The sequence below is a fragment of the Oncorhynchus mykiss genome, chromosome 22 (genome assembly GCF_057628025.1).
Source record: "Oncorhynchus mykiss isolate SJ-2025 chromosome 22, ASM5762802v1, whole genome shotgun sequence".
Classification (NCBI taxonomy): domain Eukaryota; kingdom Metazoa; phylum Chordata; class Actinopteri; order Salmoniformes; family Salmonidae; genus Oncorhynchus; species Oncorhynchus mykiss.
Genome location: NC_143043.1, coordinates 41,709,692 through 41,735,171, shown reverse-complemented (window position 1 = coordinate 41,735,171; position 25,480 = coordinate 41,709,692). Strand labels below are relative to the sequence as shown.

At 47.3% G+C, this 25,480-nt stretch overlaps 1 protein-coding gene across 3 annotated transcripts in view; it reads right to left on the bottom strand.

Annotated features, from left to right (window-relative positions):
• Positions 1-25,480, bottom strand: part of LOC110501805 (solute carrier family 49 member 4) — an 81,952-nt gene that overhangs the window by 30,061 nt on the left and 26,411 nt on the right. For all 3 annotated transcript variants that reach the window (XM_021579640.3, XM_090216087.1, XM_090216086.1), the window contains 2 exons: positions 20,402-20,510; positions 4,599-4,666 (listed from right to left, as the gene is read on the bottom strand). In XM_021579640.3, the coding sequence (XP_021435315.1) occupies positions 4,599-4,666; positions 20,402-20,510 (177 nt within the window). The remainder of the gene's footprint in view (positions 1-4,598; positions 4,667-20,401; positions 20,511-25,480) is intronic.

The window sequence follows — 25,480 nt, the reverse complement described above, 5'->3', positions numbered from 1 at the left end:
GATCACAGGCAACGACGAAACAAGCCATAGGGAGGAGGTCAGAGACCTGACCGTGTGGTGCCAGAACAACAACCTCTCCCTCAACGTGTCCAAGACAAAGGAGATGATTGTGGACCCCAGGAAAAGGAGGACCGAGCACGCCCCCATTCTCATCGACGGGGCTGTAGTGGAGCAGGTTGAGAGCTTCAAGTTCCTTGGCGTCCACATCACCAACAAACTAACATGGTCCAAGCACACCAAGAAAGTCGTGAAACATATTCCCCTCAGGAGACTGAAAAGATTTGGCATGGGTCCTCAGATCCTCAAAAGGTTCTACAGCTGCACCAACGAGAGCATCCTGACGGATTGCATCACTGCCTGGTATGGCAACAGCTCGGCCTCCGACCGCAAGGCACTAGCTTCCTGCCATCCAGGCCCTCTATACCAGGCGGTGTCAGAGGAAGGCCCTAAAAATTGTCTAAGACTCTAGCCACCGTAGTCACAGACTGTTCACTCTGCTACCGCATGGCAAGAGGTACCGGAGCGCCAAGTCGAGGTTCAAAATGCTTCTTAACAGCTTCTACCCCCAAGCCATAAGACCCCTCCCCCCTTCTACGCTGCTGCTACTCTCTGTTATTATCTATGCATAGTCACTTTAATAACTCTACCTACATGTACATATTACCTCAATTACCTCGACCCCGGTGCCCCCGCACATTGACTCTATACCAGTACCCCCTGTATATAGCCCCGCTATTGTTATTTACTGCTGCTCTTTAATAATTTGTTACTCTTGTTATATCTGTTACTTTTTGGTTTTAGGTATTTTCTTAACCGCATCGTTGGTTAAGGGCTTGTAAGTAAGCATTTCACTGTAAGGTCTACAGCTGTTGTATTAAGCATTTCACTGTAAGGTTGTATTCGGCGCATGTGACAAATTTAGTATGACCATAACACCTGCAGCAAAAGTTTTTAATGGGACTATTTTTCTGCTGCCCATTGCAAGCTGCTCTCTGATGTTTGTGTGACGTAAGGTGAGGCGTTCAGGCACAGGAGGGTGTGTGTGTGTGTGTGTGTTAATGTGTGCTCTGTAATGTAACTCAGCAGCTCTATCAACAGAAAAACAATAGGCAAAGGATCATTAATGGTGTCAGCAAGGATCCAGTGCTAGGTAACCGGGGAATCTGTTACTGCGCTTCCCAAACACATCACCCATCATGGCAACACACACACACACACACACACACACACACACACACACACACACACACCTCCCTTAGCTAACCCCCAACAGATGGCCAATTTAGCCAGACGTGAGGAGGAAGCCAATCAACTGCGTGACAGAGACTCATTAATGAGTTAGTTCTCCCCCTCTGTTCCATTTCTGTTTCTCTCCTACAATGCAAATCTAGAACCCTGTTTCTGTTTCAACTTTCTGTTGCATATAACCAGAGGTTGCAAACAGAGGCAAACCTTACCCAAACCTCATTAAACCTGGATCGACACCAAACAAATAACATATTTGAGTAAGTTTGCAACAGCAGGAAAATAATTAATTAATTAACATTTTTGTAGGGGCTGATACATTTTTTAATTCAAAGTTGGAATTACAAACTTCAGAACATTTTAAAACCTCAAATACACTACAAATTTTACATTTCCTGCAACAGGGTGATCAAATTAAGATCCTACATGTTTAGATCCACTCCAGCCTATACCAAGAACAGAATACTTTCATGAATCAATAGTGTAGAGTCATGGTCTAATTTTCCTAATTACAGCGCAGTGAGACGTTGGCCCTGCCTGGAAGTGCTGATTGGGCCGGGCGATGAATATATATCTTTCAGCTAGACGACTGATCCCTTCCTTCTGCGTAGTCCACAGTTTGGGGCCTACGGTGTATGGCTCTATCCACCAGCTACACGGACATGACCTTCTGCATTACTATTCACTCATTCATCTCCCTTCGTCTATCACAACCACGGACTTAATACATTGAGTTTGATATAGAGACAGCGAGACAGAGAGAGAGGGGTGGAGGGAAAGAGTGGCGCTAAGGGGTTTGAGTGTACATCCCAAATTGCACCCTTTTCCCTTTGTAGTGCACAACTTTTGACCAGGACTCATAGGCATTTGGGATACAGCCTGAGACTCCTAACCCCCACCCCACCACCTCCAAAAAAACAAACATCCTCTGCCTCTTAAAAACAAACCTGGGGAAGCATTTTTCATTATTGATATCACTAAATACTGAAATGTGACAAGGTTAGAGAACCAGACTGGAATGCAGAACAAGCAGAGAGAGTCCAGGGACAGAGTAGTACACCCATTTATTCCTGTCAACATATTCTTGTGAACATATTGCTGTGAACATACTTAGCAATGGTTTCTAGTTGCTAATCTTGTTGACAGGCCTTGAAGGCAGAGCCAAAGCTATTACGACCAAACATGGACCGTATATTTTCATGCATACTTAATTTGACGATACTAAACGAGTGTATGCTTATCCTCTAATTTGACGGCTCACCAGGTCCAGGGAGATCATTTAGGGCTGAATTTATGAGACAAGCCTATTACTAGGAGGATCTCTCCTCACACTCCGCTGGACACAGCTAGCTGTTTGTAGTCTGGCACAGTACCTGCAGACAAGAGTGGGCCTACTGTAGACAGCATCCAGGGGCCAGATTCAGACTGGATGAGGCCTACTGTAGACAGCATCTAGGGGCCAGATTCAGACTGGACAAGGCCTACTGTAGACGGCATCCAGGGGCCAGATTCAGACTGGACGAGGCCTACTGTAGACAGCATCCAGGGGCCAGATTCAGACTGGACGAGGCCTACTGTAGACAGCATCCAGGGGCCAGATTCAGACTGGACGAGGCCTACTGTAGACAGCATCCAGGGGCCAGATTCAGACTGGACGAGGCCTACTGTAGACAGCATCCAGGGGCCAGATTCAGACTGGACGAGGCCTAACGTAGACATTATCTACAGGCCAGATTCAGACTGGACAAGGCCTACTGTAGACAGCATCCAGGGGCCAGATTCAGACTGGACGAGGCCTACCGTAGACAGTATCTACAGGTCAGATTCAGACTGGACGAGGCCTACTGTAGACAGCATCTAGGGGCCAGATTCAGACTGGACGAGGCCTACCGTATACAGTATCTACAGGCCAGATTCAGACTGGACGAGGCCTACTGTAGACAGCATCTAGAGGCCAGATTCAGACTGGACGAGGCCTGCTGTAGACAGCATCTAGGGGCCAGATTCAGACTGGACAAGGCCTACTTTAGACAGCATCTAGGGGCCAGATTCAGACTGGACGAGGCCTACTTTAGACAGCATCTAGGGGCCAGATTCAGACTGGACGAGGCCTACTTTAGACAACATCTAGGGGCCAGATTCAGACTGGACAAGGCCTACTGTAGAAAGCATCCAGGGGCCAGATTCAGACTGGACGAGGCCTACTGTAGAAAGCATCCAGGGGCCAGATTCAGACTGGACGAGGCCTACTGTAGAAAGCATCCAGGGGCCAGATTCAGACTGGACGAGGCCTACTGTAGACAGCATCCAGGGGCCAGATTCAGACTGGACGAGGCCTACTGTAGACAGCATCTAGGGGCCAGATTCAGACTGGACGAGGCCTACTGTAGACAGCATCCAGGGGCCAGATTCAGACTGGACGAGGCCTACCGTAGACATTATCTACAGGCCAGATTCAGACTGGACGAGGCCTACTGTAGACAGCATCCAGGGGCCAGATTCAGACTGGATGAGGCCTACCGTAGACAGTATCTACAGGTCAGATTCAGACTGGACGAGGCCTACTGTAGACAGCATCTAGGGGCCAGATTCAGACTGGACGAGGCCTACCGTAGACAGTATCTACAGGCCAGATTCAGACTGGATGAGGCCTACCGTAGACAGCATCTAGAGGCCAGATTCAGACTGGACGAGGCCTGCTGTAGACAGCCTCTAGGGCCAGATTCAGACTGGATGAGGCCTGCTGTAGACAGCATCTAGGTGCCAGATTCAGACTGGATGAGGCCTAATGTAGACAGCATCTAGGGGCCAGATTCAGACTGGACGAGGCCTACTTTAGACATCTAGGGGCCAGATTCAGACTGGACAAGGCCTACTGTAGTAGACAGCATATTTTATCCAGATTCAGACTGGATGAGGCCTACTGTAGACAACATCTAGGGGCAAGATTCAGACTGGATGAGGGCTACTGTAGACAGCATATAGGGGCCAGATTCAGACTGGACGAGGCCTAGTTTAGACAGTATCTAGAGGCTAGATTCAGACTGGACGAGGCCTACTGTAGACAGTATCTAGAGGCCTGATTCACAATTGAGAGAAGCATACTCAACTTAAATCCTTCAATGATTTCAGGACTTTTGAGGAATTTGAATTAAGCCTGTGGATCATAAGCCATAATTCCCGCTGTGAGCCTTTTAGGACATCGCACATCTTCTCAGGCCATCATATTCTAGACAGTCTATAACAATAGCAGTCCAACATTATCACATTACCATAGCATGTTGGAGGCAGACAGTAAAGTCACGCTACAATGTTAAACCACATGGAAATGATCTGCTGTTTCTGTTGCTTACCTGGCCATGGCCACTCCAAATACACAGCCGCCCACGACAGACCAGAACCCAATCCAGCCAGCATCCACCTGTAGAGAGAGAGGGGGAGAATTTTAATTTTTTAAATTCCCTTTATTGGGTGAAGATGCCTACAGGACATCCACTTTCAACCCTCAGACATCATTCAGCACCGCGCTCATGTGTACCAGCCTGTAAGAAAAACACCAGTTTGAAGGGACAACTCCAGATCCCCCTCAACACCTCCAAAACAAAGGTTGTGTGGTTTGGTAAGAAGAACGCTCCCCACAGGTGTGTTAACTACCTCTGAGGGTTTAGAGCTTGAGCTAGTCCCCTCATACAAGTACTTTGGAGTATGGCTAGACGGTACACTGTCCTTCTCTCAGCACATATCAAAGCTGCAGGCTGAAGTTAAATCTAGACTTGGTTTCTATCATAATCGCTCCTCTTTCACCCCAGCTGCCAAACTAATCCTGATTCAGATGACCATCCTACCCGTGCTAGATTACGGATTTAATAATAATAATTTATAAATCGGCAGGTAACGGTGCTCTCGAGCGGCTAGATGTTCTTTACCATTCGGCCATCAGATTTGCCACCAATGCTCCTTATAGGAGGACTCACTATACCCCTCTGTAAACTGGTCATCTCTGTATACCCATCGCAAGACCCACTGGTTGATGCGTATTTATAAAATGCTCTTTGGCCTCACTCCCTCCTATCTGAGAGATCTACTGCAGCCCGCATTCTCCACATACAACACCTGTTCTGCCAGTCACATTCTGTTGAAGGTCCCCAAAGCAAACACATCCCTGGGTCGCTCATCTTTTCAGTTCGCTGCAGCTAGCGACTGGAACGAGCTGCAACAACCACTCAAACTGGACAGTTTTATCTCAATCTCTTCATTCAAAGACTCAATCATGGACACTCTTACTGACAGTTGTGGTTGTTTTACAGTGGGGCAAAAAAGTATTTAGTCAGACACCAATTGTGCAAGTTCTCCCACTTAAAAAGATGAGAGGCCTGTATTTTTAATCATAGGTACACTTCAACTATGACAGACAAAATGAGAAGAAAAGAAATCCAGAAAATCACATTGTAGGATTTTTTTATTAATTTATTTGTAAATTATGGTGGAAAATAAGTATTTGGTCACCTACAAACAAGCAAGATTTCTGGCTCTCACAGACCTGTAACTTCTTCTTTAAGAGGCTCCTCTGTCCTCCACTCGTTACCTGTATTAATGGAACCTGTTTGAACTTGTTATCAGTATAAAAGACACCTGTCCACAACCTCAAACAGTCACACTCCAAACTCCACTATGGCCAAGACCAAACGGCTGTCAAAGGACACCAGAAACAAAATTGTAGACCTGCACCAGGCTGGGAAGACTGAATCTGCAATAGGTAAGCAGCTTGGTTTGAAGAAATCAACTGTGTGAAAAAAAAGTAACAAAGCCTACCATCAGTAACACACTACGCCGCCAGGGACTCAAATCCTGCAGTGCCAGACATTTCCCCCTGCTTAAGCCAGTACATGTCTAGGCCCGTCTGAAGTTTGCTAGAGAGCATTTGGATGATCCAGAAGAAGATTGGGAGAATGTCATATGGTCAGATGAAAGTAAAATATAACTTTTTGGTAAAAACTCAACTCGTCGTGTTTGGAGGACAAAGAATGCTGAGTTGCATCCAAAGAACACCATACCTACTGTGAAGCATGGGGGCGGAAACATCATGCTTTGGGGCTGTTTTTCTGCAAATGGACCAGGACGACTGATCCGTGTAAAGGAAAGAATGAATGGGGCCATGTATCGTGAGATTGAGTGAAAACCTCCTTCCATCAGCAAGGGCATTGAAGATGAAACGTGGCTGGGTCTTTCAGCATGACAATGATCCCAAACACACACCCCGGGCAACAAAGGAGTGGCTTCAAAAGAAGCATTTCAAGGTCCTGGAGTGGCCTAGCCAGTCTCCAGATCTCAACCCCATAGAAAATCTTTGGAGGGAGTTGAAAGTCCGTGTTGCCCAGCAACAGCCCCAAAACATCACTGCTCTAGAGGAGATATGCATGGAGGAATGGGCCAAAATACCAGCAACAGTGTGTGAAAACCTTGTGAAGACTTACAGAAAACGTTTGACCTCTGTCATTGCCAACAAAGGGTATATAACGAAGTATTGAGATAAACTTTTGTTATTGACCAAATACTTGTTTTCCACCATAATTTGCAAATAAATTCATTAAAAATCCTACAATGTGATTTTCTGGATTTTTTTCTCATTTTGTCTGTCATAGTTGAAGTGTACCTATGATGAAAATTACAGGCCTCTCTCATCTTTTTAAGTGGGAGAACTTGCACAATTGGTGGCTGACTAAATACTTTTTTGCCCCACTGTATGTGATGTATTGTTGTCTCTACCTTCTTGCCCTTTGTGCTGTTGTCTGTGCCCAATGTTTGTACCATGTTTTGTGCTGCTACCATGTCGTGCTGCTGCCATGTTGTGTTGCTACCATGCTGTGTTGTCATGCGTTTCTGCCTTGTTAAGTTAGGTCTCTCTTTATGTAGTGTTGTCTCTCTTGTCGTGATGTGTGTTTTCTCCTAGATTTTATTTTTCATCGCCAGCCCTCGTCCCAGCAGGAGGTCTTTTGCCTTCTGGTAGGCCATCATTGTAAATAAGAATGTGTTCTTAACTGACTTGCCTAGTTAAATAAAAGGTTAAATGCAATTTTAATAAAAATCAACAGAGCATAATGGTCCCTTAAGACAATAGAGAGAGATTGAGATCGAGAGAGAAAGAGAGCGAGAGAGAGAGGGGGGAGAAAGAATTAGAGGGGAGAGAGACAGAGATTCCGTTATTATTCCATGTTCAATATGCCATACACGGCTCAGAGGACCTAGGGTAGACAGACAGCAGGCTCAGAGTGTCTGAAGACCGGGGAAACCTGTCAATCAGGCCCAGGGTAAATTGAAGCCCTGTATTTTGAAAGTGGAATCGGAGTCAATGGAAACAGCTGGTGATGTCAGCATGATGTTTCATCACAGATAAATGCCTGCTCTGACAGATAGAGACCGAGAAGAGAGGACAGACGTCATGACCATGGTCGTGTTCAGTAGAGAGAAAACAGAGTGAAACAGCGAGACACTACCTCAACTTGTCCAATACGAAGAGATATGTAAGCTTTGCGTTGCTCACATCAATTTGAGAACTTGAACGCAAATCATTCTGTAAGCTACTTGAGTGTCAAAGAAGAAATCATTGCATTTTGTGTGTGTGTGTGTGTGTGTGGTTAATTAACTGAAATATGCTCAGTGCTAGCTGCACCTGTGCAGGCCTGATTTGTGCCGTGCTCAGCTTAATCATGCGTGTTGTTACTACTGTGTCAATAACCAGGAAATGGTTGCCGTGCCGACGTTTTGTACACTGTGGAAGCCAAGGCTTTAGGTTCTTGGCACATTCCCTTATTCGTTTTTCTGTTATTCTCTCTTGTTTCTAAGCCTTTTAAGACAGTTATTATGACACTGTGGGTTTAGCACAACAGGGGTAACCACAGACAGCTTCAAAAGACACAATGGAAGTGACAGTTGGTACTCTGTTTGTCTGTCTGGAGACATAACCAGCCAGCACCCGGACTGGACCCATATTCACAAAGCATCTAAGAGTAGGAGTTTTGATCTAGGATACATTATTATTTAAAAGGCTAAACTGATCCTAGATTAGCATTCCTACTCTGAAATGCCCAGCAGTTACACCACACTGTCTGTCTGCAGAATTAAAGGAGACATTTTACAACCACACCTCTCTTTATGTAAATGACATGTTATAGAAATGTCTAGAAACCTTTTTTTGTCATTTTCCATGTTTTTGATAAACTTACCCCAAACAGCAAATCACTTCCTTATCCCCGTTGTGTAGTATGGGGGCCCCGAAAAAAAAAACACCCAATATATCCTTTTAGAAAAGGCAAAGCTCTCAGTATAGTGATACAGGTCTTTAGATTCTGTACACATGAAATTGTGTCATTCCAAACTTTATCTGCAACGTTATTTTCCATTTTGTAGCCCAGGAAAGTACCAGGAGTTCACAACAGTGACTTTACCAGTGCAGAAAGATTCTCTGTAATCAGAAAGCTGATGCCGCTGTGTTCTCACGTGAAGTATCAACCTTCAGAGGGTTTTTTCTGCGTAACGACTTAATGGCCACCCTCCATTAACGGACCAATTAGATATGAGTGATTAACGCAGGGTGGGACCTTGTTCTTAATTAAAGCTATGCTAATTGCGTACGACACAGAGACACTTAGCTACGTGCTTCAGGACACTGTCTGGTCCAGCACTGGGCTGGGTGTCTGAAGGGAGGGAGGGTTCCTGCACTCCACCCAGCACTAAGTTTCAGATACAGCCACTTGCCCAGTCCCATCCATCCATCCCAAACCCCTTCACCCATCCTCATCCCCAGCCCCCCCATCCTCATACCCAGCCCCCCCATCCTCACCCCCCCCATCCTCATCCCCAGCCCCCCCATCCTCAGCCCCCCATCCTTATCCCCAGCCCCTAGCTGCTGCAAGGTCCTCTACCCAGCCCAATCCACTCAACCTGTCCCCATCCCTCTCAACCTGTCCTTGTCCCCATCCCCCTCAACCTGTCCCCATCCCCCTCAACCTGTCCCTGTCCATATCCCCCTCAACCTGTCCCTGTCCCCATCCCCCTCAACCTGTTCCCGTCCCCCTCCCCCTCAACCTGTCCCCGTCCCCCTCAACCTGTCCCCGTCCCCCTCAACCTGTCCCCGTCCCCCTCAACCTGTCCCCGTCCCCCTCAACCTGTCCCCGTCCCCCTCAACCTGTCCCCGTCAACCTGTCCCCGTCCCCCTCAACCTGTCCCCGTCCCCCTCAACCTGTCCCCATTCCCCTCAACCTGTCCCCATTCCCCTCAACCTGTCCCCTCAACCTGTCCCCATCCCCTTCAACCTGTCCCCATCCCTCTCAACCTGTCCCCTCACTGTCCCCATCCCCTTCAACCTGTCCCCATCCCTCTCAACCTGTCCCTGTCCCCCTCAACCTGTTCCCATCCCCCTCAACCTGTCCCCATCCCCCTCAACCTGTCCCCATCCCCCTCAACCTGTCCCCATCCCCCTCAACCTGTCCCCGTCCCCCTCAACCTGTCCCCGTCCCCCTCAACCTGTTCCCGTCCCCCTCAACCTGTTCCCGTCCCCCTCAACCTGTCCCTGTCCCCGTCCCCCTCAACCTGTCCCCGTCCCCCTCAACCTGTCCCCGTCCCCCTCAACCTGTCCCCATTCCCCTCAACCTGTCCCCATTCCCCTCAACCTGTCCCCTCAACCTGTCCCCATCCCCTTCAACCTGTCCCCATCCCTCTCAACCTGTCCCCTCAACCTGTCCCCATCCCCTTCAACCTGTCCCCATCCCTCTCAACCTGTCCCTGTCCCCCTCAACCTGTTCCCATCCCCCTCAACCTGTCCCCATCCCCCTCAACCTGTCCCCATCCCCCTCAACCTGTCCCCATCCCCCTCAACCTGTCCCCATCCCCCTCAACCTGTTCCCATCCCCCTCAACCTGTTCCCATTCCCCTCAACCTGTCCCCATCCCCCTCAACCTGTTCCCATCCCCCTCAACCTGTCCCCATCCCCCTCAACCTGTTCCCATCCCCTTCAACCTGTCCCCATCCCTCTCAACCTGTCCCTGTCCCCATCCCTCTCAACCTGTCCCTGTCCCCATCCCTCTCAACCTGTCCCTGTCCCCATCCCACTCAACCTGTTCCCATCCCCCTCAACCTGTCCCTGTCCCCATCCCCCTCAACCTGTTCCCATCCCCTTCAACCGGTCCTCATCCCTCTGAATCCGTCCCTGTTCCCATCCCCCTCAACCTGTTCCCATCCCCTTCAACCTGTCCCTGTCCCCATCCCCCTCAACCTGTTCCCATCCCCCTCAACCTGTCCCTGTCCCCGTCCCCATCCCCCTCAACCCGTTCCCATCCCCTTCAACCTGTTCCCATCCCCTTCAACCTGTCCCCAGCCCCATCCCCCTCAACCTGTCCTCTGCCCCATCCACCTCAACCTGTCTTCAGCTCAATCCCCCTCAACCTGTCCTCTGCCCCATCCACCTCAACCTTAACCTGTCCTCTGCCCCATCCACCTCAACCGGTCTTCAGCTCAATCCCCCTCAACCTCAACCTGTCCTCTGCCCCAACCACCTCAACCTGTCCTTTGCCCCATCCCCCTCAACCTGTCCTTTGCCCCATCCCCCTCAACCTGTCTTCAGCTCCATCCCCCCCAACCTGTCCCCAGACCCCTCAACCTGTTCCCAGCTCCATCCCCTTCAAACTGTCCTCTGCCCAATCCCCCTCAACCTGTCCTCTGCCCCATCCACCTCAACCTGCCCCTTTCCCCCTCAACCTGTCCCCAGCCCCATCCACCTCAACCTGTTCCCATCCCCCTCAACCTGTTCTCATCCCCCTCAACTTGTTCCCATCCCCCTCAACTTGTTCCCATCCCCTTCAACCTGTCCCCATCCCTCTCAACCCGACCCTGTCCCCATCCCTCTCAACCTGTCCTTGTCCCCATCCCCCTCAACCTGTTCCCATCCCCCTCAACCTGTTCCCATCCCCCTCAACCTGTCCCCATCCCCTTCAACCTGTCCCCATCCCTCTCAACCTGTCCCTGTCCCCATCCCTCTCAACCTGTCCTTGTCCCCATCCCCCTCAACCTGTTCCCATCCCCCTCAACCTGTCCCTGTCCCCATCCCCCTCAACCTGTTCCCGTCCCCATCCCCCTCAACCTGTTCCCATCCCCTTCAACCGGTCCTCATCCCTCTGAATCCGTCCCTGTTCCCATCCCCCTCAACCTGTTCCCATCCCCTTCAACCTGTCCCTGTCCCCATCCCCCTCAACCTGTTCCCATCCCCCTCAACCTGTCCCTGTCCCCGTCCCCATCCCCATCCCCCTCAACCTGTTCCCATCCCCTTCAACCTGTTCCCATCCCCTTCAACCTGTCCCCAGCCCCATCCCCCTCAACCTGTCCTCTGCCCCATCCACCTCAACCTGTCTTCAGCTCAATCCCCCTCAACCTGTCCTCTGCCCCATCCACCTCAACCGGTCTTCAGCTCAATCCCCCTCAACCTCAACCTGTCCTCTGCCCCAACCACCTCAACCTGTCCCCAGCCCCATCCCCCTCAACCTGTCCTCTGCCCCATCCACCTCAACCTGTCTTCAGCGCAATCCCCCTCAACCTGTCCTCTGCCCCATCCACCTCAACCTGTCCTCTGCCCCATCCACCTCAACCTGTCTTCAGCGCAATCCCCCTCAACCTGTCCTTTGCCCCATCCCCCTCAACCTGTCATTTGCCCCATCCCCCTCAACCTGTCTTCAGCTCCATCCCCCCCAACCTGTCCCCAGCCCCCTCAACCTGTTCCCAGCTCCATCCCCTTCAAACTGTCCTCTGCCCAATCCCCCTCAACCTGTCCTCTGCCCCATCCACCTCAACCTGCCCCCTTGCCCTTCAACCTGTCCTCAGCTCCATCCCCTTCAACCTGTCCCCATCCACCTCAACACCCTCCACCTCAACCCTCCCCAGCCCCCCCAACCTGTCCCCAGCCCCATCCCCCTCAACCTGTCCCCATCCACCTCAAGCCTCCCCTTTTCTAGCCCCATCCACCTCAACCCTCCCCCACCCTACCCACCTCAACCCTGCCCCACCCCATCCACCTCAACCCTCCCCCACCTATCCACTTCAAACCTTGCCCTCCCCATCCCCAGCCACCTCAAACCTCCCCATCCACCCTCCCCATCAACCTGTCCCCAACCCCAGCCCCCTCAACCTGTCCCCAGCTCCATCTCCCTCAAACTGTCCTCTGCCCAATCCACCTCAACCGGTCCTCTGCCCCATTCACCTCAACCTGCCCCTTTCCCCCTCAACCTGTCCCCAGCTCCATCCCCCTCAAACTGTCCTCTGCCCAGTCCACCTCAACCTGTCCTCTGCCCCATCCACCTCAACACCATCCACCTTAACCCACCCCAGCCCCCTCAACCTGTCCCCAGCCCATCCCCCTCAACCTGTCCCCATCCACCTCAAGCCTCCCCTTCCCTCATCCACCTCTACCCTCCCCCACCCAATCCACCTTAACCCTCCTCAGACCCCTCAAACCTCCCCAGCCCCATCCACTTCAAACCTTGCCCTCCCCAGCCCCATCCACATCCACCCTCCCCAACATAGTATTTTCCCATGATAGAGCAGCAGCTGCTGCACCAAACCATACTTGTCTAGGATCAATTCCCTGTCCATATAAATGGCACCATATTCCCTACATAGGGCTTTTGTCAAAAGTAGTGCACCATGGGCTCTGACCAAATGTAGTGCTCAGTATAGGGAATAGGGTGCCGTTTGGGATGCAAACTACGTGTCAGGGGTAGTGGGTAATGGGAGTGGGTGTTCTGGGAAAGACAGGATTATGCAAAAAGAGAGGAAGAAAAACAAAGTGGTCACCTTATCAGGGAAAGAAAGAAAAAGAAAGTCTGACTGCTTTGTCTACAGGCACGCAGATTGAAAACAGCATTTGATATCTGCAGAACATAGCCTGTTCATGAGAACAGCAGAGACGAGCACAGCCCCTGCAGTGGCTGGAGTGACACGGCAGCACTCACATTGGCAAGAGCAATTTGATTGGCGAAGTGGAGAGCAGCTGAGAGGGAGGCAGTGAAGGGGGATGAGGGGCTAAAGCAGCACCTCTATAGTGTTCACCTCACTGCAGAGAGAGAGAAAGAGAGCTCTGTCTGGGATGACAGTGGGACCACACAGCGTGTAGCGTAGAGAAGACTGGCAAATTAACCTTCCATAGGAGGGATAGTGTGTGTGTGTGTGTGTGTGTGTGTGTGTGTGTGTGTGTGTGTGTGTGTGTCTGTGTACCACACCACTCACTTTGCTTGCACTGTTTTCCTCTTGATCCCTGACCTAAATAGGTTTAGTATGCGTGTCAGACAGTCACAGCTATAGAGCTATCATTTCACACCTCATATCTACCCTCACTGTATTCCTTTCAATAAATCTCCTGATAGCGTCTTATCAGAATAAGGTCATGGTTTGTTGGTGCCAAGACTAACGTGCACCTTGCAGGTTGTAGCGTATCGAAAGTTACCGTAGTGTATGAGGTTTGCAGCTCCCAAGCTGTATAGAAAGTTACAGTAGTGTATGAGGTTTGCAGCTCCCAAGCTGTATATAAAGTTACAGTAGTGTATGAGGTTTCCAGCTCCCAAGCTGTATAGAAAGTTACCGTAGTGTATGAGGTTTGCAGCTCCCAAGCTGTATAGAAAGTTACAGTAGTGTATGAGGTTTGCAGCTCCCAAGCTGTATAGAAAGTTACAGTAGTGTATGAGGTTTGCCGCTCCCAAGCTGTATAGAAAGTTACAGTAGTGTATGAGGTTTGCAGCTCCCAAGCTGTATAGAAAGTTACAGTAGTGTATGAGGTTTGCAGCTCCCAAGCTGTATAGAAAGTTACAGTAGTGTATGAGGTTTGCAGCTCCCAAGCTGTATAGAAAGTTACAGTAGTGTATGAATTTTGAAACTTTGAAATCAAATGCAAACATAACACAAACACTTAAAGTCCGAAACATGATCCAGCCAAGCTGCACTGCTTCTTGACACAATGCCCGCTTAACCCAGAAGCACCAATGTGTCGGAGGGAACACCGTACACCTGGCGACCATGTTCGCGTGCATGCGACAGGAGTCGCTAGAGCGCGGGACAAGGAAATCTCGGCTTGCCAAACCCTCTCCTAACCCGGACGACGCTGGGCCAATTGTGCGCCACCTCATGGGTCTCCCAGTCACGGCCAGCTGTGACACAACCTGGGATCGAACCCGGGTCTGTAGTGACGCCTCAAGTGCCTTAGATCGCTGCGCCACTCGTGCAGCCCCCGCAAATTGATTTGAACAAACAATTTGTCCCCCCAATAAATGCGGCCCTCCGATGAATTTCAAAATCCCGATGTGGCCCTCGTAGCGTATCGAGCCAAAAGGTTTGCCTACCCCTGTATTAATGTGGCCCTCGTAGCATATCGAGACAAAAGGTTTGCCTACCCCTGTATTATGTGGCCCTCGTAGCGTATCGAGCCAAAAGGTTTGCCTACCCCTGTATTATGTGGCCCTCGTAGCGTATCGAGCCAAAAGGTTTGCCTACCCCTGTATTATGTGGCCCTCGTAGCGTATCGAGCCAAAAGGTTTGCCTACTCCTATATTATGTGGCCCTCGAGCCAAAAGGTTTGCCTACCCCTGTATTATGTGGCCCTCGTAGCGTATCGAGCCAAAAGGTTTGCCTACCCCTGTATTATGTGGCCCTCGTAGCATATCGAGACAAAAGGTTTGCCTACCCCTGTATTAATGTGGCCCTCGAGCCAAAAGGTTTGCCTACCCCTGTATTAGAGTGAGCCTGTGTCAGAATCCAGAATATAAAAACATGCTGTATATAGACCATATATCATTTGGAAGGAAAATGGTGTGTACAGTAGTAGGTTTATTAGGATGAACTATGTGGAGAAGTGTATACAGTCGTGGCAAAAAGTTTTGAGAATGACACAAATATATATTTTCACAAAGTTTGCTGCTTCAGTGTCTTTAGATATTTTTGTCAGATGTTACTATGGAATGCTGCAAGCATTTCATAAGTGTCAAAGGCTTTTATTGACAATTACATGAAGTTGATGCAAAGAGTCAATATTTGCAGTATTTGATTTGTATCTCTTTTAGTCCCCATTTGGACTAATCTTCCAAGAGTCCTTAAACATTAAAAATACAATTTATAATATGAACACATTTTCACATATAACACACTGCTACAAACATACATAATATACTAACACAATGACCCAATAAATACTCAATCTACTATAGTCCCACAACATTTCTATATACTTTATTTAAAATTGTTTCAAAATAATGTTTACATTTATATATTGAAAGGTTTCTAGTTTGCTCAGTTCATTTATTCCATTTCTTTACTGCTCTAAATCGAAATGTTCTTTTGCCTATTTCTCTTTTCTGTCTGGATAACGCATAGATGGTGGACAATCTATTCCTAGTATTTATGGCATGTCTGTCTCTTACCAACTGAATACCGTTGTGAATAGAACTTGGCCGTTTTAAATTATGTATATTATGAAAAAAATAAGCATGTTTTTTTTTCAATAATCCTGTCGATTGATGACCAACCAAGAACACTGCGCATGACTGCAACAGACGAACCATACCTCCACCTTAAAACAATCCTTGCTGCTTTGTTCTGTGCATTCTGCAGCCTCCTAACTTCACTTGATGATGCATTTCCCCAGACCACAGAACAGTAGTTCACCTGACTCTCAATTAATGCTTGTTATTTGCTGAATAATTTTTCCTGGTAAATATTTAGCTATCCTTCTGATTATGCATGCTGTTTTAATATATTTTTTTACGTAGATTAGTTATTTGAGATGACCATGATAAGCAGTTGTCTAGCTGCACTCCCAAGAGTTTGGTTTCTGCCACTTCTTCAATTTGTACTCCTCCCATACTTAATTGTATCCCATGCTGTTTTGGTCTTTTCCTAGTTGAACAGACCAACATAACTCTGGTTTTCTTGGTGTTTAAAACAAGTTTGTTTTGGCAAACCCACTTCCTGATATTCTCCAAATTCCCTTGTAAAGCCTGCTGTACCTGTTGAACCGATTGTCTTGCTGCATAAATTGTAGTGTTGACCCTTCTTTTTCAAGATCTCTGCAATCCGCCCTGGCATGCTGTTAATTAACTTCTGGACCACATCCTGACTGATGGCAGCCCATTCTTGCATAATCAATGCTTGGAGTTTGTCAGAATGTGCGGGTTTGTGTTTGTCCACCCGCCTCTTGAGGATTGACCACAAGTTCTCAATGGGATTAAGGTCTGGGGAGTTCCCTGGCCATGGACCCAAAATATCAATGTTTTGTTCCCCGAGCCACTAAGTTATCACTTTTGCCTTATGGCAAGGTGCTCCATCATGCTGGAAAATGTTGGTACCATTCTTTATTTATGGCTGTGTTCTTAGGCAAAATTGTGAGTGAGCCCACTCCCTTGGCTGAGATGCAACCCCACACATGAATGGTCTCAGGATGCTTTACTGTTGGCATGACACAGGACTGATGGTAGCGCTCACCTTGTCTTCTCCGGACAAGCTTTATTCCAGATGCCCCAAACAATCAGAAAGGGGATTCATCAGAGAAAATGACTGTACCTCAGTCCTCAGCAGTCCAGTCCCTGTACCTTTAGCAGAATATCTGTCCCTGATGTTTTTCATGGAGAGAAGTGGCTTCTTTGCTGCCCTTCTTGACACCAGGCCATCCTCCAAAAGTCTTTGCCTCACTGTGCGTGCAGCTGCACTCACACCTGCCTGCTGCCATTCCTGAGCAAGCTTTGTACTGGTGGTGCCCCGATCCCGCAGCTGAATCAACTTTAGAAGACGGTCCTGGCACTTGCTGGACTTTCTTGGGCGCCCTGAAGCCTTCTTCACAACAATTGAACTGCTCTTCTTGAAGTTCTTGACAATCCAAAAAATGGTTGATTTAGGTGCAATCATACTGGCAGCAATATCCTTGCCTGTGAAGCCCTTTTTGTGCAAAGCAATGATGACGGCACGTTTCCTTGCAGGTAACCATGGTTGACAGAGGAAGAACAATGATTCCAAGCACCACCCTACTTTTGAAGCTTCCAGTCTGTTATTCAAACTCAATCAGCATGACAGAGTGATCTCCAGCCTTGTCCTCGTCAACACTCACACCTGTGTTAACAAGAGAATCACTGACATGATGTCAGCTGGTCCTATTGTGGCATGGCTGAAATGCAGTGGAAATGTTTTTTGGGGATTCAGTTCATTTGCATGGCAAAGAGGAACTTTGCAATTATTTGCAATTCATCTGATCACTCTTCATAACATTCTGGAGTATATGCAAATTGCCATCATACAAACTGAGGCAGCAGACTTTGTGAAAATTTATATTTGTGTCATTCTCAAAAGTTTTGGCCACGACTGTACATACCCAGGAATTATAATTTGATAACTCCCGATAAGGGCGGTTCCCACCTCGGGCCAGGATACAGCCCTTGGAGGGAGTTGTCACACGATAATTCCCGGGTTCTCTGGCATTATTGCTTAATTGAACACTGGTCACCTTATATTCTGTTTCTATACTGCTGTTAACTCACTGTGTATGTATATACTTTATTCTCCACATATCTCATCCGAATATACCTACTACTGCATTCTGAAGTTGCTACCCAAGCGGGCTGGTCACTTTAGTTATTTTTGTATGTTTTGACCCAGTCGTTCATTCTAATTGTTCTAGTCATTCGATGTTGGTATGCTAAGCAAATCAGTGGCATGTAGTTAGCTAGCTGAGATTCAATGATGAGACAAGTTCAATAATGAATGATTAAAAAAATATCCAATAGGCATACATAGGTAACAACTATTATGGTGAGCCAGTCCGAGCTTACCAAGCTTGTTGGTGATGTTAATAGTAATGTTTCCATTGATGGCACGTGTGGAAGAACTGTCCATGGTCCTGGCGCTGGTTGCTGACAGCGGGTGCTTGCCTCTTCTTTGGCAGAGAATGGGACGTCCCACTCACATCGTTGGCAGCGAAAATGGCACTTCAGTGCTTTCTGCCAATAACTATTGAGTGAGCTCTCACACCGATTCGATTTCCACTCACAGCCATTCCAGTCTGTTATTCAAACTCAATCAGCATGACAGTGTGATCTCCAGCCTTGTCCTCGTCAACACTCACACCTTTGTTAATGAGAGAATCCCTGACATGATGTCAGCTGGTCCTTGCATACATGCCCGCATTGGATAACTTTTGCATTCTCAAGTTGCTAACCAAGCGGGTTGATCGTTAGATATTTTCTCAAGTCTTGACCCAGTCATTCATTCTAATCGTTCTATACATTCAATGTTGCTATGTAAAACAAATCAGTGGCATGTAGCTAGCTGAGATTCAATGATTATGAGAGACAACAAGTTCAATATTGAATGATTTAATAATATCCAATAGGCCTACATAAGCTGGTTAATGAATGAATGGAATTCTGAGTGTTTACGGTTTCCATGTTGAATTATTAGTTTCTCGTTGATACACAGGAGAGATCGGATTTGTAAAATGATACATTGTTGCACAGGTCGTAGAGGCAGACCGGTAGGTTTATAACCCCCAACTGTTTCAAACCAAATAGCAGCGTGGAAAAATATTGTGTAGACAATTTTCTTCAGCGGGAGATGAATACATCATGGTATTTTGTGGAAGTTGTTATCCCTCAAATCAACCAATTAGCATCCAGGATGCAAACAACCTGTTTTATAATGACTCTACATACATGGGACATTCGTCTCAAGGTGCAAGGCTAGTGATGGCTGTTCAAGTCAAACAAACACAGGAGTGAATGCTCTCATTGTGATGCATTTTAATAACTCAGTGTATTTATACGTTTTGAACCTGGGGAAACTGTTTAGAGTTCAGCTACGCCAACATCTTTGCGACACCGTCTTTAGATAGGGAGATAAGTGAGAATAGTTCCTTATGATTTCCTTTCCACGACAAATGAAACCATTAGACATAAAGAGTATAAAGAATTGAGGATACTGCCTATAGGTTCTGACAGAAAGGAAAGATAGCGAGGTGAATACAACAAGGCTGTGTGTGTGTGTGTGTGTGTGTGTGTGTGTGTGTGTGTGTGTGTGTGTGTGTGTGTGTGTGATCCCACAGCTCTGTCATTTTTTCTCAAGTACCTGTCTGATGATAACCTTGAAAAGAAGACTCTTTTGTCTCCTTTGAGCCACTACTATCTTGGTGGAAGTAGAGGGTGCTCTGGTCTGCATCCCATCATCTCCTCTTCTCTCTTTCTCTCTCATCCTGAAATCTCTGATGCTAATCCAGGATGGTTGAAGGGTCTGAGACGATGTCGGTCTCATTAAGATAAGAATCTCAAGTGCCTGGCTATCTTGACGTGCTCCACATTTTCCCGCATGCAAATAAAGTTCTGTCGATTCCATGTATGTTTCATTAGACCCTTAAAAGGTGAAACCACTTGGAGAGAGGAAGTGGACAGAAAAAAAGAGGAGGACGGCCCAACCAAACAAGCCCCATGTGGAGGATAATTTTTTACTTCAAAGTGTTATTCACAAGGGCCTGCTTATTTTTTAATGAGTCCAGGATGGGAAAGTAAAGTCGACTTTGTGAAGAAGATTTTACATTGAGTTGCTGTGGCAACAATTATGAGTCAACATCCATTTTAGCCACAGGGTTCTGATCAAAAGCAGTGCAATATGTGGGGAATAGAGTGCCATTTCAAAAGTAAACATTCATTTCAGCCAGGGAAATCAAACTGTGTGTTTGCCTCAGACAATTAGCTACATCACAGGCCCAGTTAGAATAAGCGGAAGTTTTCAGGCAGGCTGGCGGGCCTGTTTCAGTGCTTCAGAAGGTGAGCATGAACACAGAGTTCAGATAGCTATTGAAACACGTCTTTTTCATTGTGGGTGCGTACCAGCGCAGGTCATTTGTATGAAATTGGCAGAAAATGCTGTAAATGCTCTAATGTAATAAATTACCTGAAGTGATCAGTTTGAAAATGTCTAAATTGTCTTCCAGAACTGCTATTACTGTAGTACATTCAGAGTGAATAAAGTGAGTAATGATACGCTAGTTCAGAAAACAATTCTCAACTTTGAAGACAATCTGTATCTTTGGTATGTTCTAAACCCAGCAGACATGTTGTGGGTGTTGGGTCAGGTGTGTGTTCCTCACCTGGCTGACTCTGGCAGGGGTGAGGATCATGTCCAGAACTCCTGACCAGCCTGCCACCACTCCTGTAGGCACCGCGTAGGCCAACGCTATCATCAGGAACCGGAAATTACTGGAGGGCAAGAGAGAGAGAAACAAAGGCGTTTTAGCAGCAAGTTCTACAGTATCACTGCCTAGAGAAGTCCTACAGTATCACTGCCTAGAGAAGTCATACAGTATCACTGCCTAGAGAAGTCCTACAGTATCACTGCCTAGAGAAGTCCTACAGTATCACTGCCTAGAGAAGTCCTATAGTATCACTGCCTAGAGAAGTCCTACAGTATCACTGCCTAGAGAAGTCCTACAGTATCACTGCCTAGAGAAGTCCTATAGTATCACTGCCTAGAGAAGTCCTACAGTATCACTGCCTAGAGAAGTCCTGTCCTATAGTATCACTGCCTAGAGAAGTCCTACAGTATCACTGCCTAGAGAAGTCCTACAGTATCACTGCCTAGAGAAGTCCTATAGTATCACTGCCTAGAGAAGTCCTATAGTATCACTGCCTAGAGAAGTCCTACAGTATCACTGCCTAGAGAAGTCCTACAGTATCACTGCCTAGAGAAGTCCTATAGTATCACTGCCTAGAGAAGTCCTATAGTATCACTGCCTAGAGAAGTCCTATAGTATCACTGCCTAGTAAAGTCCTACAGTATCACTGCCTAGTAAAGTCCTACACTATCACTGCCTAGTAAAGTCCTACACTATCACTGCCTAGTAAAGTCCTACACTATCCTAAGCTAGCAAAGTCCTACACTATCACTGCCTAGTAAAGTCCTACACTATCACTGCCTAGTAAAGTCCTACACTATCACTGCCTAGTAAAGTCCTACACTATCACTGCCTAGTAAAGTCCTACACTATCCTAAGCTAGCAAAGTCCTACACTATCACTGCCTAGTAAAGTCCTACACTATCACTGCCTAGTAAAGTCCTACACTATCCTAAGCTAGCAAAGTCCCATTTAAGTCGATTATGAGTCATCATGACAAACTAAACGTTTAACTCAAAACGTTTACATTTGGTGATGAACGAAGGGTAATCTCTGGGGCAAGAAAAACTATCTATAACCCGTGTGCATGACAGGAGTACATATGTCTGTCTGAGACAATACAGAGCAGAGCAAAGCCTCACCCGTCTCCTTCCTTCTCTCTGGTTGATAATGTGTCGAGACGTGCCACCAGACAGCCTCTTGCTTTCCTATCCTGTCAGCTAGCACAACACAGCATCTCTGACTGTCAGGCACGATCTATCCCACATCACAATGTGGTGACAGAGAGATAAACACCTGGCCATGAACCAGGAAGAGATGAGAAGAGCTGTAGACAGGCTGGCAATACTAGCTCCAAGATGAGGTTTGAGTACGGGGGAGAGCAGCTAAGAAATGGAATCGACAAATGGAGAACCGGGAACCTTTCATGTGGTGACACCAACCGCATACACAGACAAACAAACACCTACTTAATAACATATTTACTTGTATAAATGGGTTTGGAAATAGTAGCATGTCAAACAAAGTCATTTCCCGCATCTGAGATGTTGATCTGAGACAATGATTTCCTCTGATTGTTCTGTGACTCCAAGATCCCTGGAAGGAAGATTATGGCCTTCTGCTAATCGAGTGGATTACGCCAATCACATCTGAATCAATTCCCCCGGCCCTTCTTCCTCTCTGTGAGTCTACAAATGACACATTTACCACCTGCTGTAAACATAGTGTTCATGGTTGTGAGAACATTATGGCTAGATGCTATGCAGTCAGAAATGATGAGTGTATCGGTTAGGACCAGGGACAACTAAGTGAGATACCCACGTTAGGGAAACAGAACCTAATCTTGTGTGCTCTTTCACTAGCTAACAGCCTGAGAGGAGAGACATACGAGACTGAGGGTCTTTAATATAAACTGTTGTAAGGGGTTGGTCATATCAATGGGACTTTGGCCAGTTCTGTCAGTCTTTGTAAACACTGACAAACCACAGAGAGGGTGGTTATTTTCCTCAGGGTTGTTTTTGATCTCCCCCTGAGGATGAGGAACGCCTTAAGAATTCACCGGATGCCCCTCCACCATACGCACAGGACGCCGCTGGCATATCAATGGAAACAAACAAATGCATGAGTAAACGGCTGCTGTCCGTAGTGAACGGACGTTAGGAAAACAAAAACAATCCTCCACAGAGAGACAGAGGAGACAGATTTCCCCTTCTATGACGGCTGCTGTCACTGTAAGCCTAGACGCCTGGTGATTTAATGGTGCTGTTAGGAGGGTGAAGTGATGGTTCCCAAATGAAATCAGCAGCGTGGAGACGCAGCGGGGACAGGGTCTTATGGTTGATTGTAATTGGTCATAGAGTGATTGGAGTGGTGCCAGACAGACAGTGTTAGCAGCTAGGTGAGAGTGGGGGATGGGGGGCTCCTCTGTTAGCGAGAGTCTCCGCTCTGTGTTCAGACACACACATACAGGCTCCTGGATGCACTGGCCTGATGATTAGACAGAAATGTGTAGAAATGCTCATAAACCACGAAGGGCTGGCACTCTTACTCCTCTCACTTGATTAGCTATTTGTCCGTGCTGAGACGGAACAGGCATAAACTAACTCTAAGGAGAGAGACGGACAGAGAAGTAGACTAGGGGCTGTACGTATCAAGAGTAGAAATGCTGAGGATCAAGTACCCCTCTTCATTCATTATAATCAATGAGGTTGAGCTGATCCTAGATTACCACTCCTACTTTGTGAAAACGGACCGATCATGGATTTAAAATAATTGGATTTGTGTAAGCATTGGCTGGAGGGATTTTTCCATGATGTTTTCCACCCAGTACCCTGTCCTGTGGTACTCGACTACTTGGCCTTGGAGGAGTTGAGAGTCGAGAGAGAGACGGACTCGTAAAAGTGTGTTGATGGAACGCTCTCTCTATCTCTGCTGTGATGGCAGGAATCAATATCAGCACCTTTTTCCATCCCACAGCTTAGTTAGATCACTGTATAGAAAGGCTGTCCCAAATGGCACCCTATGCCCCATGTAGTGCACTATATAGCCCACAGGGCTCTGGTCAAAAGGTTTAATCCATGTAATAGGGTGCTATTTGGGACACAGGCTAAGTAAGCACAGCACAGGTCTGCCCTGTGGAGGGTGAAATATTCCGGGGAGCCATGAAGCCAGAGGCATCATCAGCTAAGTGCCATTTGTCCTTGACAGGTCTTGGCTGGAGTTCAATGCATCAGAATGAGCAGGAGAAAACGTTCCAAGGTAAAATGACTGTTATTGTAATAATGGGACCTTCATTAATGCTGCTAGCTAACATCATTACTATTCTCAGGGCAGTGGTCACGTAGTACTGATAACCTTTCTAAATGTGTGCAGAGCTGGGTAACATCCCAAATGGCACCCTATTCCCTATATAGTGCACTACTTTTGGCCAGACCTGTGTTGTGATTAGGTTCTGCAGCGGAAGGGAACGGCTGGGCGAACCTATAATTTACTACAGTTCAAACTCTGTCTGGCACAACAACAGAATGTAAGGAAGGGGCAAAAATGGTGGCTTAGGATACTGGCTTAGAAAACCTAGCAAACTTTAGAAAACAGAATGTTGCTGCTAACCCAGGTCCATCTTTCTTTGACAAGTGGAACTTAGATACTCAAGGCCCAATTTTTCCCTTCCTTCTGTCCACAATCCTTCTGTAGAGTAGAACTCCCAGCAGCCAGACAGCCACTGATGCTGCTTGAGTGTGATACAGTTCAGACTGGCCGCTGGAAGGCTGCTTATCAGTGGGACTCCAGATCACATTACAGTCCCAATGGGGCAGTCCAGACAAAGTGTGTGTGTGTGTGTGTGTGTGTGTGTGTGTGTGTGTGTGTGTGTGTGTGTCAGACAGTGTGCACACTGGGTTTATGACCTCTCTTGAAGCTCTGTGCTTAGCAGCTTAGTTTGTTATTGTTTATCATCAGTGAGAGTCAGTAAGAATTAGAGACAGAAAGAGAGAGAGCAAGAGAGAGAGCAAGAGAGAGAAAGAGATCTGCCTGTCTGGAGGGGCTGACTGTAGGAGTTACAGAGAGCCAAGCAGCCAACCCGCTTGCTGACTGGCTGTCCACAGCCCAGCGCTTCATCCCAGTCCCACAACCCACAGGCCATCATTCCTTGGCCCATTCCATTCTACCACAACCAGACAGGATACGCACCACAGGAACAGAATCTGCGGATGGCAATGAGTGCTCTAACTCTCATCCAAAAACAGCACCATTTCCCCCAGCTCTCAGTGTGTGTGTGATGCAAGGCTAGGAGGACAGTGCATTCTGAATGTTGCATGAGTATGTTACAGGACCCCAGAGGACCCTGGCTGTATGAGTACAGTATGTTACAGGACCCCAGACTCCAGAAGACCCTGGCTGTATGAGTACAGTATGTTACAGAACCACAGACTACAGAAGACCCTGGCTGTATGAGTACAGTATGTTACAGAACCACAGACTCCAGAAGACCCTGGCTGTATGAGTACAGTATGTTACAGGACCCCAGACTCCAGAAGACCCTGGCTGTGTATGGATGAGGAGATGACGATTCTGATTATTTATTTATTAAGCATGGCCAGTGGAATGCCACGGGCACCTTAAGGCAGTGTAATTAATCTAGGGGGAGAGATGATATGTCTTTGATGCACATTAACTAGCGGCCCAAACAGTACATGTACATAATCTCCACCCTACACAGCCAGAAGAGGACTGGCCACCCCTCAGAGCCTGGTTCCTATCTAGGTTTCATCCTAGATTCCGGACTTTCTAGGGAGTTTTTCCTAGCCACCGTGCTTCTACATCTGCATTGTTTCCTGTTTGGGGTTTTAGGCTGGGTTTCTATATAGCACTTTGTGACATCTGCTGATGTTTTTTTTATTTCACCTTTATTTAACCAGGTAGGCTAGTTGAGAACAAGTTCTCATTTACAACTGCGACCTAGCCAAGATAAAGCATAGCAGTGTGAACAGACAGCACAGAGTTACACATGGAGTAAACAATTAACAAGTCAATAACACAGTAGAAAAAAAAGAGAGT